Source organism: Balaenoptera physalus, assembly GCF_965194825.1.
Source record: "Balaenoptera physalus genome assembly, chromosome: 9".
Classification (NCBI taxonomy): domain Eukaryota; kingdom Metazoa; phylum Chordata; class Mammalia; order Artiodactyla; family Balaenopteridae; genus Balaenoptera; species Balaenoptera physalus.
The window spans coordinates 18,931,668-18,955,796 of NC_138888.1; the positions used below are offsets into that span (position 1 = coordinate 18,931,668).

At 38.3% G+C, this 24,129-nt stretch overlaps 1 protein-coding gene across 1 annotated transcript in view; it reads right to left on the reverse strand.

The window, feature by feature from the left end:
- Positions 1-24,129, reverse strand: part of ADGB (androglobin) — a 167,508-nt gene that overhangs the window by 51,523 nt on the left and 91,856 nt on the right. Inside the window, 8 exon segments of the mRNA XM_082475050.1 lie at positions 5,441-5,535; positions 5,541-5,606; positions 8,969-9,083; positions 10,442-10,583; positions 12,981-13,083; positions 16,784-16,847; positions 18,042-18,225; positions 19,096-19,129. Coding sequence (XP_082331176.1) covers positions 5,441-5,535; positions 5,541-5,606; positions 8,969-9,083; positions 10,442-10,583; positions 12,981-13,083; positions 16,784-16,847; positions 18,042-18,225; positions 19,096-19,129 — 803 coding nt within the window.

The window sequence follows — 24,129 nt, forward strand, 5'->3', positions numbered from 1 at the left end:
GTGTTAGTTTCAGGTGTACAGCAAAGTGAATCAGTTATACATATACATATGGCCACTCTTTTTTAGATTCTTTTCCCATATGAGTCATTACAGAGTATTGAGTTCCCTGTGCTTCGGCCAGTAATTTGGACACCAGGATCAAGGTATTCTAAACTGGCCTTGTATGAGAAAGCAAAATAAAATTCAGGAGCCATGTTTTCCATCATGTGAACTTAAGAGGAGAGAAAACATGTTTATAAAGAGAAAAAATGGAGAAGACATGTTCTGAGGACCTTCTCTTCCCTCTTTAAAGTTCCTCACTGAGTCATTCCTGTCCTTATGTGTCCAGAAGATGTCCCTGTATTGTTATAACAAATCAACACATCCAGCTCCTTGTTGTGGCTTAAATAAGCTAGATGTGTCCTCGTGACATGCTAATAAAATGCACTAAATAGTTCAACATCTAAGGTAAACATTTTTGAAAAAAATCATGATAATGTTAATCTCATACTCTCTGTTACAAATTAGTGTTCAGAGTCTTTGGTGACACTGACATTTGGAGTGCTTGAGTCTGGTCTACACGTGAATATTGATGACAACAGTGAACTCAGAACCGTGGGCAGTAAGTGGCCAGTACTCTTAATCCTTTATTAAGTCATATGCATGCTAGAGAGTGGGGAATAAATCTTACAGAGATTCATGGACTTACCACATCAGTGGAGATTTTAGGGGTCCAGAGGGCTAGGCATGCTGGGACATCCTCTCTAAGGTAAAGGATAAGACATAACTAAGAAAGAGGCCAGTACTTGCTGGTCCTCTCTGCATTTGGGTAGTAGAATATTCTGCTTTGGGGAGTATTATTTCAATGCATTCATTGAGTGACTCTGAAGGACCATCAGCTTTGAGTGGGATCCAATGCAAGAGAGGCATCTGCAGGAAATTTTGAGCATCCCAGGAAAGAAAGAAAAGATCACCTGGTCCAATTCTGTTGTAAACATGCCACTGAAACACCTCCCAGCAAATGCACAAATGTTTTATTACTACTGAGAGAGTCCTTATCTATGGGATCCTTATAGTATGATGCACCTCATCTGTCTAGAATTGTTTACAGTAGACAAATTTGGAATCGATTTATGGAGCATGGCTCTCTGAAAAAATGTCACATAACTGTGTAATATACAAGTATAAAATGGAGATGTTCATTACCAAAATAGCTCCCTTTTGTGTAACTGATACATGCACAAAAACCCCCTACATATTAGATCTGGGCTAGCATCAAAAGGCCTATACAAAAGTAATCTTCATAGCAGAGATGGTGACGATGAATGGGCCCAACAGTATGGGCTCTCTTTCACCCAGGCTTAGCTGTCTCAACTGTCGGTCGCAAAAACTGACTCATTATTTAATATGGTATCATCCTCCGGGGTGTACAGTCAGTTACTTCATGACAAGTTGATATCAGTGGACTTCTGTCAAGGAGGGGTGGGCAGTGATTCATCCTTACTAGAATTGAGACTTACCTCAAATATGAGTTTGTTTTCCCCTGTATTGGTGCCTCTGCCAGCACTGTTATCTTAGGGGTTACAGAGACAAGGATCCAGCCTAACATTCCCCTTGGACCAAGGATCAAGTTATACAGTGAACATTTAATCACCGGGGAATGTTTGAGACTCACTGGTCCTAACATATACCATAGAAAGAATTGATAAAATTCCTGGCAGATTGAAAAGGCATATAAAAGGCTCAGCTAAGAAGCCAGCCTGGTGATGACATCCTGCAAAACTGAGGCAGTATCCTCCAGAATACAGAATATTTGTATAAAACCAAAGATCAATACACAGTACTATGACTGTGATAGCTATAATATACTGGCCTGAGATTCAAAAATTAGAAGTAGGAGTGGCCTCTCTCACCATCAGTCCAGTGGTCCATTTTCAACAATTAGTGTTCTCTGTCCCCACAACAGGGAGTTGCTGTATTGGAGGACCTAATTCCTGGGGGTGGATAGCAGGAAATATTTTCACCAGGGAGCACAGTATGAATTTACAATAAACTAAACTCTGATATATTCCTAGTTGCTTTGAGATCCTCATCCTGGTGGACAAACAGGAAAAAAGAAACTAATATAATGGAGTGGTGGGAGAATTCATCCCGCTTGTCATGAGGAGCTAGGTTTCTGCTACATAATGGGGACAAGAAGAATTATGTCTGGATTTGCTGGGACACTTGTTGGTACTTCCACAGTGAATGCTTAATTACAACAATCTCAGCCTGATAAGAGTAAGGCAATCAAGGTCTGTACCCATCAAGATTGAAGGTCTGGGGCACCAACCAGGCAAGCAACTAGAGCAGCTGGAAGAAAGGGAAATCTAGAATAGGTGGTAGAGGAGAGATGTTGACTACCAATTATGGCCTTAGGGCCAGCTGTAGCATTGGATACTACAGCTTTCTTGTTATATGATAATTTGATTATTTATTTATTTTTAGAGCTTATGGCCGCCACCAAGAGCCATCTAGAGCCACCACCTTGAGGACTGGAGGGACAGAATTAACTCAAGGACCAATCAGACTAGTTAAAGAGGTAAGTCATGGCAGATTTTTGGAGATTGCTCATGCCCGAGGTGAGTGGTTTTCAACTGGGAGTGATTTGTGTCCCAGGTAGGGTTGACAGATAAGATACAAGAAACCGTAAGGGCAAATACCAGTTTAAACAAAACAAAACAAAACAAGACAATTCTCCTTAAGGAAAATAAGGGAAGAGACTCTTCCCCTCCCTGTTCTTAGAGCATTCACTTTAGAAAACTTATAATTTTAGGTTCTCTCTCTCTCTTCTTCTTTGAAATATGTGTAAATATTTTTAAAGGCTAAATAGGTATCTTGCCAGCTTTAAGATCCAGGAATATCTTTCTCAAGGACCTGGAAGTCATCTCTTTGAAATGTAATCATCAAGGAAGATAGCACCCCAATCCCCCAGTTTCTGTGGAAGGGGAGGACCTAACCTTGGTGGGAGCCTCCCACCAACTTGGAAAAATACCTCCTGCCATAAAGGCATGAGAAGTTTATGTTTCTTTTGGATAAACCCAGTTAGCTAATGCAAATGGTCACTCCAAATAGCAGGTGAACTTAGGATTCACTCTGTGTAACAAATGGTGCCATCAAATCCCTTTACTTAAGGGACTAATTATCATTTATCTTGAGAACATGTAGGTAATGGGCAATATCTGCTGGGCTATACAAAAGGGTGAGGTTTCTTTGGCTCTTTGCTATCTCTTTAGCAGATTGCCCTTGACGGGTATCACATTCTGGTTTAATGCTTATTCAACAATCTTCTGTTTCTTCTACCTTTGTGGAGGTTTTCCTGGTTTGAAGGAGATTCTGTTTTTAATTATCTATCCCCAACAACACCTTATACCCAGTTAAAGTGGAATAACAGGGAAAATAAATTTTTAGTGTAATTTTTAACAGAAGTATGTGCTATATAGTGCACATACTGTTTGTTTATACGAAATTAAAATTTAATTGGGTGAAATGACTCTAGACAGAGACCTTGCACCCTTCACAAACATTAACTCAAACAGACAGTAGACTGAAATGCAAAATGCAAAAGTATAAAATTCCTAGAAGATAACATAGGAGAAAATCTAGATGACCTGGGTATGGCGATGGCTTTATGGATATAACACTAAAGCCATGACCCATGAGAGAAAGAATTGATAAGCCAACTTCACTAAAATTAAAAACTTCTGCTCTGTAAGGAAAATGTCAAGAGAATGAGAAAATAAGTCATAGACTGGGAGAAAATATTTGCAAAGGAATACTTAAAACTCAATGATAAGAAAACAAACAACCTGATTAAAAATGGGCCAAAGACTTTAACAGACACCTCACCAAAGAAGATATACAGATGGCAAATAAGCATATCAAAAGATGTTCCGTATCATATGTCATCAGGGAAATGCAAATTAAAATGAGATACCACTACACACCTATTAGAAAGGCCCAAATCTGGAACAATGACAACATCAAATCCTGACTAGGATATAGAGCAACAGAAATTCTCATTCATTTTGGTGGGAATGAAAAATGGTACAGCCACTTTCGAAGACAGTTTGATAATTTTTATAAAACTAAACATATTCTTATCACATGATCCAGCAATTACACTCCTTTGTATTTACCCAAATGAGCTGAAAACATATGCCTTCACAAAAACTTGCACACAGATGTTTATAGCCACTTCATTCATAATTGCCAAAACTTGGAAGCAACTAAGATGTCTTTCAGTAAGTGAATAAATAAATAAACCATGGTACATCCAGACAATGGAATATTATTCAGCATGAAAATGAAGTGACCTATGAAGTCATGAAAAGACGTGGAGGGAACTTAAATGTGTATTTCTAAGTCAAAGAAGCTTATTTGGAAAGACTACATACTTTATGACATTCTGGAAAAGGCAAAACTATGGAGACAATAAAAAAGATCAATGGGTGCCAGGGCTTGGGGGAGGGGAGAGATGACTAGGCAGAACGCACAGGATCTTTAGGGCAGTGAAACTATTATATATGAATTTACAATGATGGATACATGTTATTATACATTTGTCCAGACCCACAGAATGTACACCAAGAGTAAACTCTAGTGTAAACTGTGGACTTTGAGTGATTGATGTATCAATGTAGGTTCATCGACTGTAACAAATGTACCACTCATGGGGGTGTTGATAAATAATGGGGAAGGCACGTGTGGCGTCAGGGGATAAAATGGGAAATCTCCATACCTTCTGCCCAATTTTGCAATGAACCTGAAACTACTCTAAAAAATTAAGTCTTTAGTAAAACAAATTTTAACGGGGTGTCCTGTATTTTAATTTCCGACTCTAGCAACACTGCTCCCCAGGGGACACTTGACAATGTCTGAAATCATTTTTAGTTGTCACAACTGGTATTTAGAGGGTGTAGGCAAAGCCATGCTGCCACTGACAGGTCAGGACCACAACAAAAATCATCTGACTCAAAATGTCAGTAGTGTACAGGGGTACCACAAAGTCGCTTTGCTTCACTCCTCAAGGCTTTCAGTAAGGCCAGGATGGTGCTCAACCCCAAGAGAGTGTGAGGAAATAAATACCCCTGAGAGCGCCCATCCATCAGGGGATAAACGTTACAGTCGCCGCATCCTCTAGGGGGACCTTTCTAAGGGATGTCCTACAGTTTTATCAGGATTCCCCGGAGCACTGAGCCCCAGTAGCCCACAGCAATAATCACCACATCCTTTAATGAATATCCTCCTCTTTCTCATTTCATTCTTCCTACTCTCTCGTTTCTGCTTGCTGACGTCACTTCCCAAATAAACTGTCTTCGTCCAGAACACTTTTCTCGGCTGATTTTGGGGGTCATCTAATATGAGAAACATCATACAAACACATCCTCTCCTAGGAACATTACAGCCTGAACATGCTTACCGGAAGTGCTGTGCGGTTAGTCTTTTATCCTGGAGGGGAATAGGGTAGTGAGCTGTTTGTAGATCCCTCAGGGCTGCAGAAAGTTTAGCCTTATCTTGAAATTCGCAATCCCATGTCCAACAGCTTTCAAAATTGTTAAAGCCCGCTCTGTAAATCGGTAGCTCTCCTGTGAAGACAAAGGATAGCGGTCAGCCTCCTTTTGCTTATTTAGGTGTAACTAGGCTTCCAACAATTTAATTTCTGTTCATATATTAAACATCTGTTATATGACTGACTCAATAGTTATTTATGGAGGACTTACCTGATCAAAGCATTTTGCTAGGTGCTATGGTCTGAGGGATATAAACAAGGAACGTGATTCCTGCTCTAGTAGGAACGCACAGAAACAACACCTACCTCACTTTGGGGGCCAGGGGAAATTTCTCCACAGTATGAATATCCAGCCTTTGTTCTGAAGAGTGTCTAGGAATTAGTCTGACAGCTGTGTGGAGTCTGACGACTGAAGGGCAGAGAAGTGTTCAGGGAGAGAGCAATAAAATAAAAAAATAAAATAAAAATAAAAAAGACAAGAGGGTAAACTAGCGTGGGCTGCTGGCTCCCTTCTGCCTATAACTCGGAAGAAGCGATAAAAACAAGAAGGAGATAGGGATGTTCAGGAAGGAACTTATTTTTTTAAATGGAGAAAACACTGAGGTGTTCGCAGATTATCTTGACTCGTGTGTGGTGGGTAGTTGGTGGCTGGTGGAGAAGTTACTCAGAGCAGAGGGTGCTTGGAGGAAGCATGACGAGGGTCAAGTAGGAGGAAAACTTTGTAAAGTCTGTTTTTTGCCTCTTTCCTAGGGGCACCATGGTGCAATCATTGCTCCACGGTTCCCTGTAGAAATTTTTGAGGAATGGCCCAGCAGGAATGGCATGAAAATGGGGTTGAGAAACTGTTGAAAACAGATGAAACTGACTTGCCACCTTAACACATTTTACTTCTTGGTGACCTTCTCCCAACCTCCCCAAAGCCTAGGGAAAGTCTCTTCTTAATGGTGTTTCTCCCTGAGATAAAACCATGACCAGAAACTTGTCTGGTTAAATGGTAGTATTGGGAATGATCATGTATGGCTCTGAGGAGCTTGAGTCTCTCTGTTCTTGGACCAGTCTATATCCCCTTTTGCTTCTTCATTAGAACTGAAGAATACTGGGGGCCTGGATGTAAGCCTCAGTAATTTTTATAAGATGGAGGAGTTGGTAACGCCAGGGAAATATGAGTTCACAGACTAAAATAACTAAACACTTAGGGAGTTAAATCACCTAAAGAAAGAAAACAAACTGCTTCCATGTCTTGGCTATTGTAAATGGTGTTGCTATGAATATCGGGGTGCACGTGTCTTTTCGTGCCTTTTGAATAAATGTCCAGGATATATATCCAGGAGTGGGATTGCTGGGTCATATGGTAGCTCTATTTTTAGTTTTTTTATGGAACCTCCATACTGTTCTCCATAATGGCTGCACCAATTTACATTCCCACCAACAGTGTAGGAGGGTTCCCTTTTTCTCCACATCTTCTGCAGCATTTATTGTTTGTAAGCTTTTGATGCTGGCCATTCTGACCTGTGTGAGGTGATACCTCATTGCGGTTTTGCCTTCCATTTCTCTAATAATTAGCAGTGTTGAGCATCTTTTCATGTGCCTGTTGGCCATCTGTATGTCTTCTTGGAGAAATGTCTATTTAGGTCTCTGCCCATTTTCTGATTGGGTTGTTTGTTTTTTCGACATTGAGTTGTATGAGCTGTTTGTATATTTTGGAAATTAACCCCCTTGGCAGTCACATCATTTGCAGATATTATCTCCCATTCCATAGGTTGTCTTTTCATTTTGTTGATGGTTTCCTTTGCTGTGCAAAAGCATTTAAGTTTGATACATGCACCCCAAGGTTCATAGCAGCACTATTTACCATAGCCAAGACATGGAAGCAACCTAAGTGTCCATCAACAGATGAATGGATAAAGAAGGTGTGATATATATATAATGGAATATTACCCAGCCATAAAAAATTAAAATATTGCTATTTGCAGTAACATGGATGGACCTACAGAATAGCATAGTGAATTAAGTAGACAGAGAAAGACAAATACTATATTATCAATTTATCACTTATATGTGGAATCAAATAAATAATAGAATGAATCTATTTACAAAATAGAAAGACTCACAGACATTGAAAACAAACTATGGTTAACAAAAGGGAAAGGGGTAGGGGAGGGATAAATTAGGAGTATGGTATTAACAGATACAAACTACTATATATAAAATAGTTAAGAAACAAAGATTTACTGTATAACACAGGGAACAATATTAAGTATCTTCTAATAACCTATAATGGAAAACAATCTGAAAAAAAAATATATATAACTGAATCACTTTGCTGTATACCTGAAACTAACACAATATTGTAAATCAACTATACTTCAGTTAAAAAGGAAGAATAAAAAAGAAAGAAACAAACTGGGTAATCCATGCTATCTAAAGCAGAGTTATTATTTTTTCCAAGAAAAGACAAAATAAGAATCTAAAATAAGCAGGGTAGGGACATTGATATAGAAGGTGGGCTTGCTGATCTTCCTCTGTGTCTGCTGAGCAGGAGGCAGAAGACTGATGAGAGATGGCGCAGAAAGTGAAGAGGCAGCCATGGGGAATCCTGCACAACCGCTGCCTGGAGAAGCAGCCACGCATGACTGGAGCATGTCTGGGCCATGGCAACATGAGCGTGAGGGAGCTGGTCTCGAGCTGTCTTGTTGCTGCTCTGGCCAAGAGGTTTACTGACTGGCTAAGTGGATCTCATCTCACTAACATAAAGCTGTGTTATGTGGGATAGATTGGAGGGAGCAAGTAAAGCTGAATTATGTAGTGGGAAGGCTCTATGAATATATCCGTCCCCAAAATGCACATGCCCATGTCTAAAGATGTCCTTTAGAGGACATCTAAACCAAGACAGGACCTCAGGGAAAATGCTGGACGCATTTACCTCTCTCTTCTTTCAGACACTGTCAGAACAGAGGAGCAAGAGAAAGTAAGAAGAGGTCAAGAGGAGAAAGAGGAGATGAAGAAGTGACCGAACCTTCCGTGGATCCTCTTGCCTTGAATCCCAGAGACCCTTCCTTAGATCAAGGAAGGGCAAAAGGAGCATATAATATATCACAATTGTACACTGTATTAAAAAGGACTTCACTGATCCTATATAGCTTCCAAAGGACCAATAATAGAATGGGATCTGCCTGAGGTGTTAACAGATGTGAAAGGGGATTCAACAGAGCAGAGGTGAATAAATAAAATAAAATGAAATAAAATAATTTTATTTGTATCCCTACAGAGTTTAGACTGTTTATTAGCATGTCGTATTGGGGAATTTCTTACAGAATATACTTAATAGTTTTAAAAAGTAAAAAATCGGTAAGTTGAAAACAAAATAGCAATGTGATTTAGTTCAAAATCTTTGAAAATAAGGCACAAAAAAAAAATCACAGTTACTCAAAGATTTACCAGCTCAAAGTTGGGTAGCACAACATCTTCATCCCCGACGACAAAGGTCACCATGCTGCAGATGTGTATGGAGTGCCCCACAGGGGAGTATGCGGTGAAGAGCAGCATGTGTCTCCTAAAGAGAGTGGACACTGTATGAGGACCGAGGGTTTCCTTTGTTGTAGTCCTTGCCTCTGTTACCTTCTTGATGATTCTCTGTGCTCAAATGAAGTCAAACGTTAGTAAGGGCTGAATTTTGTAACACAGATGAGGTAAAGACTGATGAATTTTTCACTCTGAAAGAACCCTCCGAGATCATGGAATCTATATTTCACTGATTATGCTGGACAAAAAACGGTTACAGTAAGTGACAAACTTGCACATGTTGGAGACATCTCCCATAAGCTGCGGACACGCTGCGAAACACTCATCCTGATTTTCCCCCTAACAAACAACAGTAATAATTCATGTTGGCCTAGCGGTCTGTAGATTTCATAGTCAGTTTCTCACAAATGCATAATTTCATGTGTGTTAACTGTGTCTCTCCTACCAGGTTGTGGCATCAGGGAGAATACTGAGAGCATGTCCAAAACCCACCTGTCTATAGCTTAGGTCCTGTGGGGGGAAAAGCAGATCTAAATACTAGATTTTTTATCAGTTCCCCATTCTTGGTTGTCTTGATGGATGAGCACTCAGACAGAATAATGATGTCTGGGAGAATCTCTCCATACCAGAGTTTTTAGGGAAGATGTGAAAATATAGAAGTTTTAAAATTTATTATTTCTCTAGAAATATTGGATGCTTGCCATAGATTATTTTAGCACTTCATTTTGTTGCTTGGGCTTTGCTTTTGTACAAGAGCCATAGCTTTTCATTGATCACATAGAATTATCATGATTGATCTTGGGAAATTCAGCAAAAATATTTATTTCATCTGAAATACGAGGTAATATTTTGAATTTTATTTATCAAAATCATGAAAACTTCTCAATTATACATATTTTCTTTAAAATGAAAAATGTGATGTGCTTAACCAATTTTATCTTAATTCAAAATAGAACTACAGGTAAAATTAAAAACAAACTACAGGTAAAACTACAGATTTGTAGGGGAAAATGCTGTTTCTCAACCTGTTTTTAAATAAAATCATGGTTCTTATTAAGGAATTTAATAAGTTTTACAATAAAACAAAAAAGATCATTTTAATAAATTAATTTTAGGAAATGCTGGGTTAAACAAGTTTAAACTGTATTCTTTACTAAAGAAACAACCAGATTCTTTAACAATTATGAATCTTCCAAAAGGTACAGCATTTCTTCACTTTATTTGTTCACAGACTTATTTTTCTCAAGAATCAGGATGATAGACCTCCGCTTTATGAAATTGCTTCAGGAAACAACATATTAGATTCCATATTGTTTCATTATTTAGTAGTCAAAAGTTTACAAGTCTTCAAATAATTCTTAGTATGGGAAAAATGAAGTCACTCCATACCCAACAGGCAGGCGAACCACTGTAGCCTTGGTAGCATACGTGTGAATTGTCACAACAAGATCACGTGCCCTCAGAGATTTCCAAGAAACTGTCTCAACTGTAAGTAGTCCAGGCTGTATGGGAGGGCTGTTCTTTGTTAAAGCTTTAGGAAAATTTAAAAGAAAAAAAAATTATATATATATATACACAGAAATTTGATTGTGAGAGTATAGTTGGCGTTCACTGGTATTGCTTTTTACCAATAATGACATTAATAATATGATAATAACAATAATATTAACAACAACAACCAAGAATTAAACCTATTCTGAAAATGTTCATAAAACATTAGAAACTACCGTGAGTAAATAAATACTGGAAATAATACTCAAGAGGAATCAAGATCTTCTTCCCTCCCTATCCTACTTTTCTCCTCATAGTCATCCCCTCAGCTGAAGAAAACAAGAATGGAAAAGTTAGGAAAAAGAGGACAGACAGGGGTATTTCACTGTAGTATACCACTGCTTTTCTTATGTAGGGCAGTAATAACAATATCCCTCTAGACACAATTTTAAAGGGGGAAAAATACCGCATCTGGGAAAATGAGAGATTTTCCTAAGATAGTGGCAAAGCAAGGGCAAAAGATGCCACTGTTAAGTTTTGACCTTTGATCCTTAGCTTTGACTGTGTAGAAAAATAATTACCAAAATTTTAATTTTAAGTAAATTAATTAAAAATTAAAATTTTTACTTAAATTTAATTTTTATAAATTAATTTAAAATTTTATCTAATTAAACTTTAATTAATAATTTTTTTTATCTTGAAATTGATAGAAAATAATGACTATTCTTCATCAGTAGCTGAGAGCAAAAGACTTCTTACCCTGTTTCCAGATAACACCCAGGCTAAGGATACAAGGCCACCACATGACCTGAAATACCTGTACGCATTTCGAGTTTCAATGTTCTAGGCCATGGTGTGGCTTAGGAGCTATTGGTTAAGTAGACATACTAAGCTCACACCACTGAAGTCTGGAAAGTTTATTCAACAAGTATTTATTGTCCACTTGCTGCATATCTGACACCATTCAAAACATTGGGTACATCCTGATGGAAAATCATAGTCTGTGCCCTCAGAGTGGGCAAAAAATTCAATATTAAGCATTCAGCAAATATTTGTACCTGTACAGTGTCAGGTACTGTTAATTTGAGTTAAATATAAATGCTTTAGTAAAATAAGCCAAACAAAGAATGCTGTTTTGTGCATATGTGCATGTGTTTGCAAGAAGCTGGCCTTAGAGAAGAGAAGGAACAGTCCATCTGTTAGAACAGGAGGGAAGGGTGACAAGAGCTTGGGAGAGTTCATTATGAGAAGATGAGTGGGTCATTTCCAATTTCTTCTATCTCTTCAGTGAAGACAGCAGCAAGGTCATCAGCTGAAAATGAGGACGGATGAGAGTGGGAGTTGGAGATTTGAAGGCAGAGAGAGAGAGAGAGATTTGAAGGTTTGAAATAGTCACTCATGAGAATGAGAGCTGGGAGAATGAATGAACTCAGGAAATGTTGGCAGTGCATAGGGGCTTTTTTGAGATTTGTGGTCCTCAATTTAAAGTGGGGCTAGGTAGTAGGATTTTTTTTTTCTCCAGTTACACTCAGCTGTTCTGATGAAACCTCAGGTTAGGCACAGAGATATCTTCAACCAATATTAGGATTTTGCCAGGAGTGTAAGATGAGAGGGTAAGAAGAGCACTTGTGTTGAGGGCACCTGTGAGGATATAAATACAATCATGGACCATGGAAACTATGTTGGGAATAAGAGAAATAAAGATGTGAGGAGAGTGGACATAGAAGAAGTGGTAAGGTTGATGGATGGAGGTCCCAGTTCAGACCAAGACCTGTAGGGGTGGGAGTTCTAGAGAGAGCGAACTGGAGATGCAGGGGTGGGGGTCAGAGAACTTGAAATTTGATTAGGATAATACAGTTATTGTTTCAATAACGTCTAAAATATAACCATGAAATTAGGGGGCCAAGGTGGGATGGAGGAAATGATCTTTGGAATTGTCAAATCAAAGAAGAAAGAGGTCATGATTATCAATAGATTTTGAAAGAATCAAGAATGATAACATGTGGGACTTCCCTGGCGGTCCAGTGGTTAAGACTTTGATTTCCAGTGCAGGGGATACAGGTTTCACCCCTGGTCGGGGAGCTAAGATCCCACATGCCTTGCAGCCAAAAAATCAAAACATAAAATAGAAGCAATATTGGAACAAATTCAATAAAGACTTTAAAAATGGTCTGTATCAAAAAATCTTAAAAAAAAAAAGAATGATGACTTGTATAGGTGGAAAGAAAAACAGAGGGACCAGGTGTGCTCAAGAGGTGACCGTAAGACCACAACAAGGAGAGGGACAGGTGGCAAGAGTGAGTATAATCCTTGATGTCAGAGAAGCAGGAAGATCTTAGGTCTGGAGAGGGAATAAGTTCCTTCACACATTATACATTTTCCCTGAACAGAAAGTGAGTTGGGATCTCAGACAGTCATTTTCTCATAGCCTTCTTACCTCCAGATTCTCCCCAGCGTACCAACGCAGAAAAGCAAATCAGTAGTTCAATGGGCTTTAGACTGTCCACAAATAGATAGTAGGACACATGTTCATCTGAGAACTGCAAGAAATCAGACCAGTCATTGTATTTCATGTCAGCCTATTAATGCTGTATTTTCCACCTCTATTAAAAGTACAATATCTAACATTTATAGAGAATTTACTGTCTTCTAGACACCACGATAAGTACTTTACAGGTTTAATGATAGGAAGAAAACCACACCGGTGAATGTTGGCAGCAGTCCACGGAAGCTGGGTCTGCAGGGCCTGTGTGAGACTGGCCACCATACCAGAGAGAGCCAAAGCTCCTTCCCATGAGTAAAGAAAAGGGATATGCTTATTCCAGAAACGACAAGTAGACGACGAGACTGAGCCCAGAGCTGAGCAGTGCTCAGAGGATAGGCCTTTAATAAGCAAACAGTCCGTGGAGTAACTTTGGCAGAGAATGGAAATGTACTAAGGTATGCTACTTGATGGTTTTTGATATAAACCCCTCTATTCCTTCTTTCTACAAGATCTTCAGAAATATACCCATCGTACGCTAATGAACAAAACTGGATTTTTGTTCTGGGCGTGCAAGAAAGTACTGAGCACAACTGGGATGTCCCTTTGTGGACAGCCACATGAGGACTACATGGATACGATTTTAATCCACCTTATGTGGGTACCGTTAATATCCATAATTATGGATGGAGAAACTGAAACACAGAGAGGGTAAGTAAATTGCCAAAGGTCACAGCACTTGCAAGTAGAAAAGCTGAGATTCAAAAGCAGGTCTATCTATCTACCTGACTCCAATACTGATCTTCACAATTATTGGGCTATTATTGCAGTTCAATTTCCCAGTGCTTCAGCATAATTTTGACTGATGGTACATGGTAAGTGTGTTAATTTGTCATTACACTTTCAAAGCTTTCTATACTGTTGAACAACAATATTTAAATCACAAGTTGCAATACAAAAGAAAAACCTCTAGCAATACTGTGAAAAAAGAAATCCTTATTAATCAAATACAACAAGACTTCTAGAAATGCTTGGTACAATGTAACTGTTTAAAATGATCGCTCCCCTCAATGTCTTCCAATAGTTAGCATTAGACACTTTATTTCATTTGTTTTCTTTTGGCTGCCACATGTTGGTGATAGAGGCAGTTGTTTCAAACACCAGCTAAAACTATGAAGGGCCCTGCATTTGCCGGCGCAGCCTGTGTGGCTGAGGAGGGGATTCTGCCTAGAGATCATCTGTTGTCATTTTAAGGAGCCTGAGAATTTGAGGGTGAGGTGGCCCCGAGGCCACATTCAGGGGCTCTGCTCTGGTGCGGGGACCAGACACCTTTGTGAGCCCCTTGCCGACCCCCATGACATCTCCCAGGGGACAGCTAAGGCATGTGCAGCAGACAGGCCTCAGGCTGTGTGTCTCCAGCTCAGCTGGCAGTGCCTGTGGCCACTAAAATCAGGACCGTCTGGCCTCAGACCACGAACAATCCACGTTAAAGGCTGTTAAGTCTGGGTACCTAAAACATCCTCTAAGAAAAAGTCATCATTTTCTCAGACCACTGATGTCAAAAAAAAATTCAGCGGAATGAAGGGACTCATAACGGATGCCGTCATTTTATTTTGCTAAGCTGGGACTTTACAAGGAAAATACAATTCTCTTTTCACCATCACTTCATAAAAATAGGATCGGAACAAAGAACAGTTGGCCATTTTCCGAACACACATACACCTATATATTAGGGTGGTAATGTATAACAAAAACTCATATGCAAACCGCTCTTAGTAATAATAACGACAGCCAGCATTTATTTTCACTTACTAAGTATTAGGCATTCTCCTAAGTGTTTTACACATGTTCTCTCATTTATTTCTCAACTCTATGATGTTGGTCTCTCACTGCCATTGTATAGATAAGAAAACTGAGGCAAAGAGAACTTAAATAGCTTGCTCAAGTCCCGCCTCAGATGCGATCTAGATTCAAAACCCGGCAGTCTAGCTCCAGAGCCACTCATCTGCTTCCTCCAAAGGTGTACTAGTGAGAAAGGCGCAGGTTTCACATCGGACAAACGCAGTTCTCGTGATGCTTGCGCCACTTACTAGTTTGGTGATGTTGGGCATTTTATCCAAACTTGGTGTGCCTCAGTTTCCTAACCTGAAAATTGATAATAATAATTGTCCTTTCATTGAGTTTGCTATGAGGAGTCGATGTAATAAAGAACCTAGGTCAGGGCTAGGAACAGAGTCAGCACCTGTAAATGACTATCATTTAATTATTGCCAGTATTTTGAATATGACAACATTCCTAAGTTAACTGTAAACTGTATATTATTCTCATACCGTACTCTGGGTTCCGCTATTCCCAATTAACAGGTTTTTTGTTTTGTTTTGTTTTGTTTTTTGTAATATTCATAAAATCAAAGCATTCCTCTGGGCGTTTTTATAGACAGACTTCAGAACCAGGTCACCCATTCTGCCACCCCTGCAAACGCCACCCCAGTCACTACTACAGACCTGATTCTTACTTTCAGAGCAGGCAACCAGCTACAGAGCACCTCTTGAGGGATGCTCAAACGGTTTTCTCTGCCTGCATTTTCATCTCGTACAAGTGCAAAGGGAGAAGTGATCACCAAGCCTCCTACTTCCCCCAGCTCTGCATACAGCTCATGGAGATGTCGGGGGAGTATCACTGGGGGCTTGCAGGGCCCCATACAAGTGACATGCAAGTTTCAGCACAACTTAGTTTCCCAGGATATGTTTCATAGTTTTCCACAAAGTTCCACTCAATGTGACATTTGCTCGTTAATTCATTCAACAATTTTTTTTTTCTTTTTTTTACCAAGCTCCCACCTCATGCCAGGACGCGTACTACAACAGTAAAGAAAAGGACGGAGTCCTCCTTAAGATGCTGACGGGAAGTGGCTGGGTAGGTGGAGGAGCACAGAGAAGTGACCGTGCAGTTAGGATGGAGGGAGGGAAGTGTCGGGGTGGGGACAGTCATACAGAGTGCATGGCGTCAGGGTACTTGACCCAGATTCTACAGGCAGGGAAGGAGGTCTCACAGGGTCAAGGACATCCATGCTGTTCTGAAGGACTTCTAGGTGTTAGCCAGATGAAGGCAGTAAAGATGAAGAAGAATGAACTCCAGGCAGAGGGAAGAACGTGGGCAAAAATAACAGAAATGATAGTGAAAATGTGCTTATATTTTAGGAATTGTGCGCAAGTCAGTAAACACTAATTGAAATCAAATGTAGTGAATTTATTTGTGCTTTTCCTTCATTTATTCATAAGTCAAAACTTCCTTTATGTGAATTTATATAATAATGCGGCTCAGCATTGAATCACTGCAAAACAATCAGATGGATCACACTTGGGGATATGAGGTAGAAGAATTTTGCTTATTGTCTAGATCAGATATTAGTAGAAGACCCTAAGAATTAAATATTTTTAATTAAGATTTTTTCTTTTGATGTGGACCATTTTTCAAAGTCTTTATTGAATTTGTTACAATATTGCTTCTGTTTTATGTTTTGGTTTTTTGGCCGCAAGGTATGTGGGATCTTAGCTCCCCAACCAGGGATCAAACCCGCACCCCCTGCATTGGAAAGCAAAGTCTTAACCACTGGACCACCAGGGAAGTCCCTTAAATTTTTAAATATAATTATGTTAGAAGTTTAGAAATGCTTGATAAATCCGAACGAGTTTTTCACTAGCATGATTCCATTAAAAATGTAAGAAGGGAAAGAAAAGAGATCATAATCTATTTACCTTGAATTCTGATTTTTGAAAGTTAAGGCAATATGAACTTGGCTTGTGGAAAATATATATATTCCTGAAAAACATAATTTATAACAGGTTATTGTCATCATATGCAACAAAACAGTACTACATGTTAAGTTTCTCAGAAGCAAATAATTATAGGCAAAACAGGTAAAGATAGATGAAAGTTAAAAAAATAATAACAACTCAGAAAGGAAAAAAGTGGTTGCCAGGGGCTGGGGTTGGGGAAAATAGGGAGAGATTGGTGAAAGGTACAAATTTTCAGTTATAAGATGAATAAGGTCTGAAGATCTAATGTATAACATGGCAACTATCATTGATAACACTATATTGTATAATTAAAATTCGCTAAGAGAATAGAACTTAAATGTTCTCACACACAATAACAAAATAAATATATGAGGTGATAGATATGTTAGTTAACTTGATGGGGGAGGATTTTTCACAATATATATGTGTATCAATTCATCACCACGTACACTTTAAATACTTACAATTTTATTTGTCAATTGCATCTCAGTAAAGCTGAGAAAAAATAATAACTGTATTGAATTAGTTGCCTGAAAGGGACAAAAATGATCTCCTTCAGTGAATAAACTGCCTTCATCTTAATAAACAAATAAGTCTTTGAGGATAAGCTGAAACTGGCCTGAGACTGGTGTGGCTATTCATGTTTCATGTGAACAATCAACTCATCCATATTTCCTTCTAATATTTTTTTTCTTATTAGTTATCTATTTTATACATATTAGTGTATCTATGTCAATCCCAATCTCCCAATTCATCTCACCACCACCCCCCCACTATCCCCCCTTGGTGTCCATATGTTTGTTCTCTATATCTGTGTCTCTATTTCTGTCTTGCAAACCAGTTCATCTGTACCATTTTTCTAGATTCCACATATATGCATTAATATATGATATTTGTTTTTCTCTTTCTGACTTACTTCACTCTGTATGACAGTCTCTAGGTCCATCCATGTCTCTACAAATGACCCAATTTTGTTCCTTTTTATGGCTGAGTAATATTCCATTGTATATATGTACCACATGTCCTTTATCCATTTGTCTGTCGATGGGCATTTAGGTTGCTTCCGTGACCTGGCTGTTGTAAATATCCTTCTAATATTTTTGTTTGATATTATATCAACACCAGACTAATATTGGCTTAACTCTTTTAAATGAAAGCTAAAAATCAATAGCTTATATACCCACTGTATTAAATGCACACAAAAATTTATACTTACTGAAAGCATACACAGAATTCTTCAAAATCTAACCATATTTCTTTAGAAACACCATTATTTACTGCTGCAAGTTCCTCCTTCGATTTTTCCTGTGTTGCTGTTGTCTGGCTGACCAAGTCTCTTTCCAGACTGATTCCTTCAGCTGCATGGGCTGCATCATTCAATCCATAGTCTGGTAGTTCATCTGTGTACAGCAGAAGACAACCATGTCAAACAACCTAATTGTTAAATATTAAATTATTAAGATATGAAAAATTGTAGAGGAGAGCTCACATATCAAAATCTATTTTTGAGAAAATATTTACTGAGATAATAGTTTACATGCAGGCCTCAAATTTGTAGAGGTCCATACAAAGACCCATTTTCATACCCTCAGGAGAATTTAATCATAACTTACATGCAGAGTGTCCAGAAATTTTGAAATCACTTTCATAAATTTGTGCACACATTCTTTAGAGATTCAAGTTATAACACAAGTTAGCTGGTTTATGTATTTAAAATCTGCTGTAAACAGACATATTCATGTAAGAGGGGCTGATGCAGACAACAGAAGGAGAAGCAAAAACTTGAAAGATCTATTGTGATGGATGTATTTCTGTAAGCCCTGCAGTCAGTGATTCCGTTATCTTATTTTATGTTTATCAAGGAATGGCATAAAGTTCTCATACACTTTTCTTGAACCAAAATGTTATATACGCACATGCCACATAACACTTTTTTGGATTTCAGCCTTGGTCAAGTCTTTATTTAGGATCTGAGGAATTTGCAATGGTTCCAGTGCTTTGATCATAACGTGCATGCATTAAGACACAAGAACTTTACTCATGGGACTTTAATTAGATAGTCTTTTATTTTGACTTTAAGCTTGAATTTAACAAGTGAGATTATCTGATTTTTCTAGCCCAGAGCAGATTAGACTCAACACATCAGAGGAAGCCCTGGAGGGAGGCTGCTAAGAGCCAGGAGGAGGGAGAGCAAGAAGCTGTCGAGAAGCAGAGACCCCTTTGTGCTTTGATGTCTGTGAAAAAAAGTCATGAGAAGATTATTAATTTACCTTTTCTGAGTATAGCTTGTGAAGCAGCATTACCCTGTGAAATGAAAGGAACACGTTAAGAAACCATTTATAAATTCGACAAAACATTACAGCTCTCTAAAGCACCACAGTTTCTAAAAGAGTTAATACAGTCTTTTAAACATTGAAGAAATAGATTTCTACAAATACTTACTAAAACCTACAGCAAAACGAAATTTGTTTTTAACCTTAAAACTCAAAAGATGTGAATTTGGCTGACAGTTTAAATTTGTGACATTAAAATACAGAAGATATGAGTGTATTAAACATTTGAATCTTATAATAAAAGTTAAATAAAAACAATAATATCCCCAAGTAGATATATTAGTTGGTATGAGGCACCTATAATTAATACAGATTGAGTAAAATGAGATTATGATTGATAATTAGTGTACGGAACCTAAGGATTATTTCAAATTATAAAAATGTTTTCTCAAATTTTTAACAGGGAAAATAAGCTTCACATGTATGACTCTGTTATCTCTGGGACACAATTAAAATAAGTATAAAAGATAAAATGGTATAAATTTATACAGACTGATGGGTGATATTTTGGATGATGTAAAGTATATGGAGAAGACAACAGAGTAGACAAAACTGAATACTAAGTGCTGGTGAGAAGCAAGCCCATCCACGCCTTAGGAGCCCAGAAACAATTAGCAGGCATCTGGGAAGGACAGAATGAGATACAGGTTGAAAATACAGGGATGGGTTGAATGTCTATATAAGGAACAGACAAATCCCCACTTCTCCCTAATCCCTTCTGGTTTAGCATCGATCCTTCTTCTGCCTAAACAGGACACTGGAAGTTGCTTCAAGTAGAGAAATTAAATGAAAAGTCTCCGGATCTGGGTTCACAGATACTGTGGGAAGCAAGAAAGTTTACTACATAGAGAGGAGAGGAATTAAGTGAACATCCACATGCTGAACTTTGAGACTCTCAGGAACTCTGTGCTGCTCGGCTTTAATAACTCTGGTGGATAAGGATATAGCAATCCTTATGACCACATTCCACCCAGCAGGGAGATTAGAGGACCCTTAACCTGAGACACTGAACAGAGCCAGGGAAAATCCTCAGGGAATCTGATATTTGGAGCTAGTCCCACCCCAAATGAAGCTCATTTACCCCCAATTATCTCAAATTAAAACTTCCAGTTGACAAGCTCTATCCATGCCATAAAGCTTCTTCTAATCAGCAGCTCTTTAATTTCATAAATTCCTTAAATATATGTGTACACAAAAGTACTGGTAGATAATTGAGGAAAGAGTCTCATATAAAAGAAAGAAACTAATGGGTGTGGGTAGGGAGATTCATAGGAACCAGAAATGATAATATAGGGAGAAATTTTTAAGTTATTAATATCAGAAAGTTAAGAAGATACTCATTTATCAAATAATAAACTATAAAAATACAATGAAGAACAAGAGACAGTTCTTAGAAACTAAAAATAGGAAAGTGAAATAAATTCAATAGAAAGTTTGGATGTAAAGTTGATACAAAAGACTCAGAGATGAAAACTAAAAAACTTTTCAAAGAAAACATAGGTGAAGAGCTTCACGACATTGGATTTGACATTGGTTTCTTAGATATGACAATAAAAACACAGACCGCAAAAGTAAAAATAAATTGGGCTACATAAATAATCTTCTGTCATTCAAAGGACGTAATCAACAGAGTGAAAATGCAACCTATGGAATGAGAGAAATTATTTGCAACTCATATGTCTAGTAAAGGGTTAACATCAAGAATATATGAAGAACTTCTACAAAAACAATATAAAATAAACAAGCCCAATTTAAGAATGGGTAAATGACTTGAATAGACATTTGTCCAAAGAAAATATACAAATGGCCAACAAGCACATGGAAAACGTCCTCCACATCACTCATCCTTAGGGGAATACAGATCAAAACTGCAATGAGATACCACCCTCACGGCCACTGGGATGACTACTGTTAAAGAAAAAAAAAAAAAAAAAAACAGAAAATGACAAGTGTTATTGTTACTGTTATGTGGTGAGGATGTAGAGAAATTGGAACCTTTTTGCACTTTCTGTGGGAATATAAAATGGTGCAGTTGCTATGGAAAACAGTATGGTGGTTCCTGAAAAAGCTAAAAATAGAATTAACGTATGATCCAACAATTCCACATCTGAGTATATACCCAAAAGAACTGAAGGCAGCATCTCAAGGAAACATTTATACACCCATGTTCATAGCAGCATTATTCACCAAGTATCCATTGATGGATGTATGGATAAACAAAAGGTGGTATATGTACATGAACAATGGAATATTATTCAGCCTTAAAGGAAAGAAATTATGACACATGGTACAACATGGATGAACTGTGAGGACATTTTACTAAGTGAAGTAAGCCAGCCCCAAAAATACAAATACTGTATGATTTCACTTATTTGAGGTACCTAGAGTAATCAGAATCCTAGAGACAAAAAGTAGAATGGTGGTTTTAAGGGGCTGAAAAGGGGCAGGAATGCAGAATGATTTAATGGGTATAAAGTTTAAGTTTTGTAAGATGAAATGATTTCTGGAGGTTAGTGGCACAACAATGTGAATGTATTCAATATTATTGTTCTCAGAAAAGGAAATTCTTGAGGAAAAAGTATAAGAAAATCCTCCAGAACTGAAAAACGTGAGTATTCAGGTTGAACGGGCTCATGGAGTACCTAGCACAGTTCATGTAAACAGACTCATTTACGTGGCCAATCATTGTAAATTTTTCTTATTCCAAGAATGGAAGGAATGTCTTAAAACATTCGCAGAGGGGAAAAAAAAGAGTCATACAGAACAGATCAAGAATCAAAATGTTATCTGTATTGTTAAGAGCAGTGGTTGAAGGTAAAAGACAAAAGTTAAGGAACAGAGTTAAAATTCTGAAAGAAAGAACATCCACACTGGAATTCTACAACACGCCAAAATATAAATCAGGGGAGGGGGTGGAATACAGACATCTGCAGACATACAAAGCCCTCATAATTTTCACTTCCCATGCAGTTTTTCTCAGGGAGTTCTAGAAGATGTGCACCACCTAAATTAGGGTATCAAGTAGCAGGAGAGCATAGTTTCCAAGAATTAGAAAATCCATCAGAGGAGAGAGAGAAAAGAAAGTCCAATGATGACAGGTGCAAGTTTCCATCAGTTGGAACAAGAGAAAGAGAGCAAAGGATTCCAGAGGGTGATATCTCCAGGAAAACAGGCGGCATTGGTAGAGTTATCTGATGTGTTTGTGTGGTAAAGGGGGTTTAAAGGTATTTGTTCAATGGTGTTTCTTTTTTTAACAAGAGTGTTTGGGAAGGCTTCCTAATGTGTCATAGAAAAAAAAATGAAGTAATTGGTTTGTATAAAAAGTTGTGTAAGAAAAGAAATTTGTCTCTCCAATAAAAATCCTTCCACAGCTAGAATATTTTTTAACGGAAGAATACTTTTATTTATTACCATCCTTCTTCTATTACAGCCTGAAGTAATGATGAAGGTGGAAAAGGAAACAGGTAAATAATTAATGCCTGACTTGCACTAAATATTAATTCCTAAGGAAAGTCTGAAAACAGGCCTAGTGTCCCTAATATTTGTATCTATTTTAAGGGCAAAGGTAGGGTAATTTTGCTATTTAAAAACATAAACTATATTAGGCTGGGCTAGTCTGAGGTAACAAACCAATCCTGAAATTTCAATGGCTTAACACATAGGGTTAATTTCTCCCTCATATTCAGCCCATTTTGGGGGGCTCCTTTTCAAAGGATTCCTTTCCCAGTTGTGATGTAGGGATCTAGAAACTTGTATCTTGTAGCCTTGCCACTGGGATACGCGGTTTCCTGATGGTTGTGGGAGAAGCAGAGAGCTGCAAAGCCACGTGCAGACTCATTAAGTGCTTCGGCCTGAAATGGCACACCTCACTATTGCCTGCAGTCTATCAGCCAGATTGTGTGTCGAAGGCAAGCTCAAGAGCAGGGCCGGCTTCATGAGTGTGTAATCACTCAGGACGCTGGGCTCAGAAGGGCCCTGTGTTTGTTTTAACGCTCTGCTGTCACTCTCTTGACATTCTTAATAATTGTTGAACAAGGGGCCCTGCATTTTCATTCCACAAGTTACGCAGCCAGTCCCAGTTACGAGCCAGGAGCCAGACCTGTGAGAGGCCTGGGAAGTACACAAGGGGCACTGAGACTCCCAGGTGGCAGTGGGCATCTCAGTCAGAGATTCTGCCAGTCAAGCCACAATGCAGAGCCCTTCGCTTCCACCGTTAGGGCTCCAGCTGTTATGGCTCGTAGAACTCTTAGTTTCCCCAACAGCTTCATCCCTATTAGGTGAGAAGCATTATGTAACAGCTCAGGAAATCTCAACGGGGTCTGCTCTGGTATCCAGCCTCACAGCTAGGGTACTGATTGGACAAAAACTTGTGAAATGAAAAAATCTTGAAGACAGAGGAAAGTGGAGGTATGAGACGGTAAGTGAATATGAGAGTGCTAAATCCTTATCTTCTATAGCAAGAGGTCAAGAGATAATGTTTAAATTGATAAATGGAGAAAGAACGGAATTCAGTCATTCAACAAATATGTAACAGTGTCTGTCATGTGCTAGGCGTCTTTGCAGGTGCTGAGGGAGAAACAGTAGATGATAAAGATCAAGATCTCTGCCTTCATAAAGCCTACTACTTAGAAATATGGAGACACATAGCAGAAGAAACACTTAAATAAAAGTGATTGACTCTGGGGAGGAAGGCTAAAGAATGAGGAGGGGTAATACAGGTTGGTTATTTTATGATTATCTTTTTGGTAACTTTTGACTCTTTAAAACTATTGCATACAATACTTTGAAATTAAGAAAAAAAGTTTAACAATGTTTAAGTCTATTCATTCTTCTTGCAAGATTTCTCATCTGTTAGTCTCTGCTTTTCAACTAATTCTAAAAAATGTGTTTACCTGCGTGTGATTCTGTACCCTCCAATGTATCTTATACCATTTATAGAGGTTGGTAGAAATCAACTATGGTTCATTCACA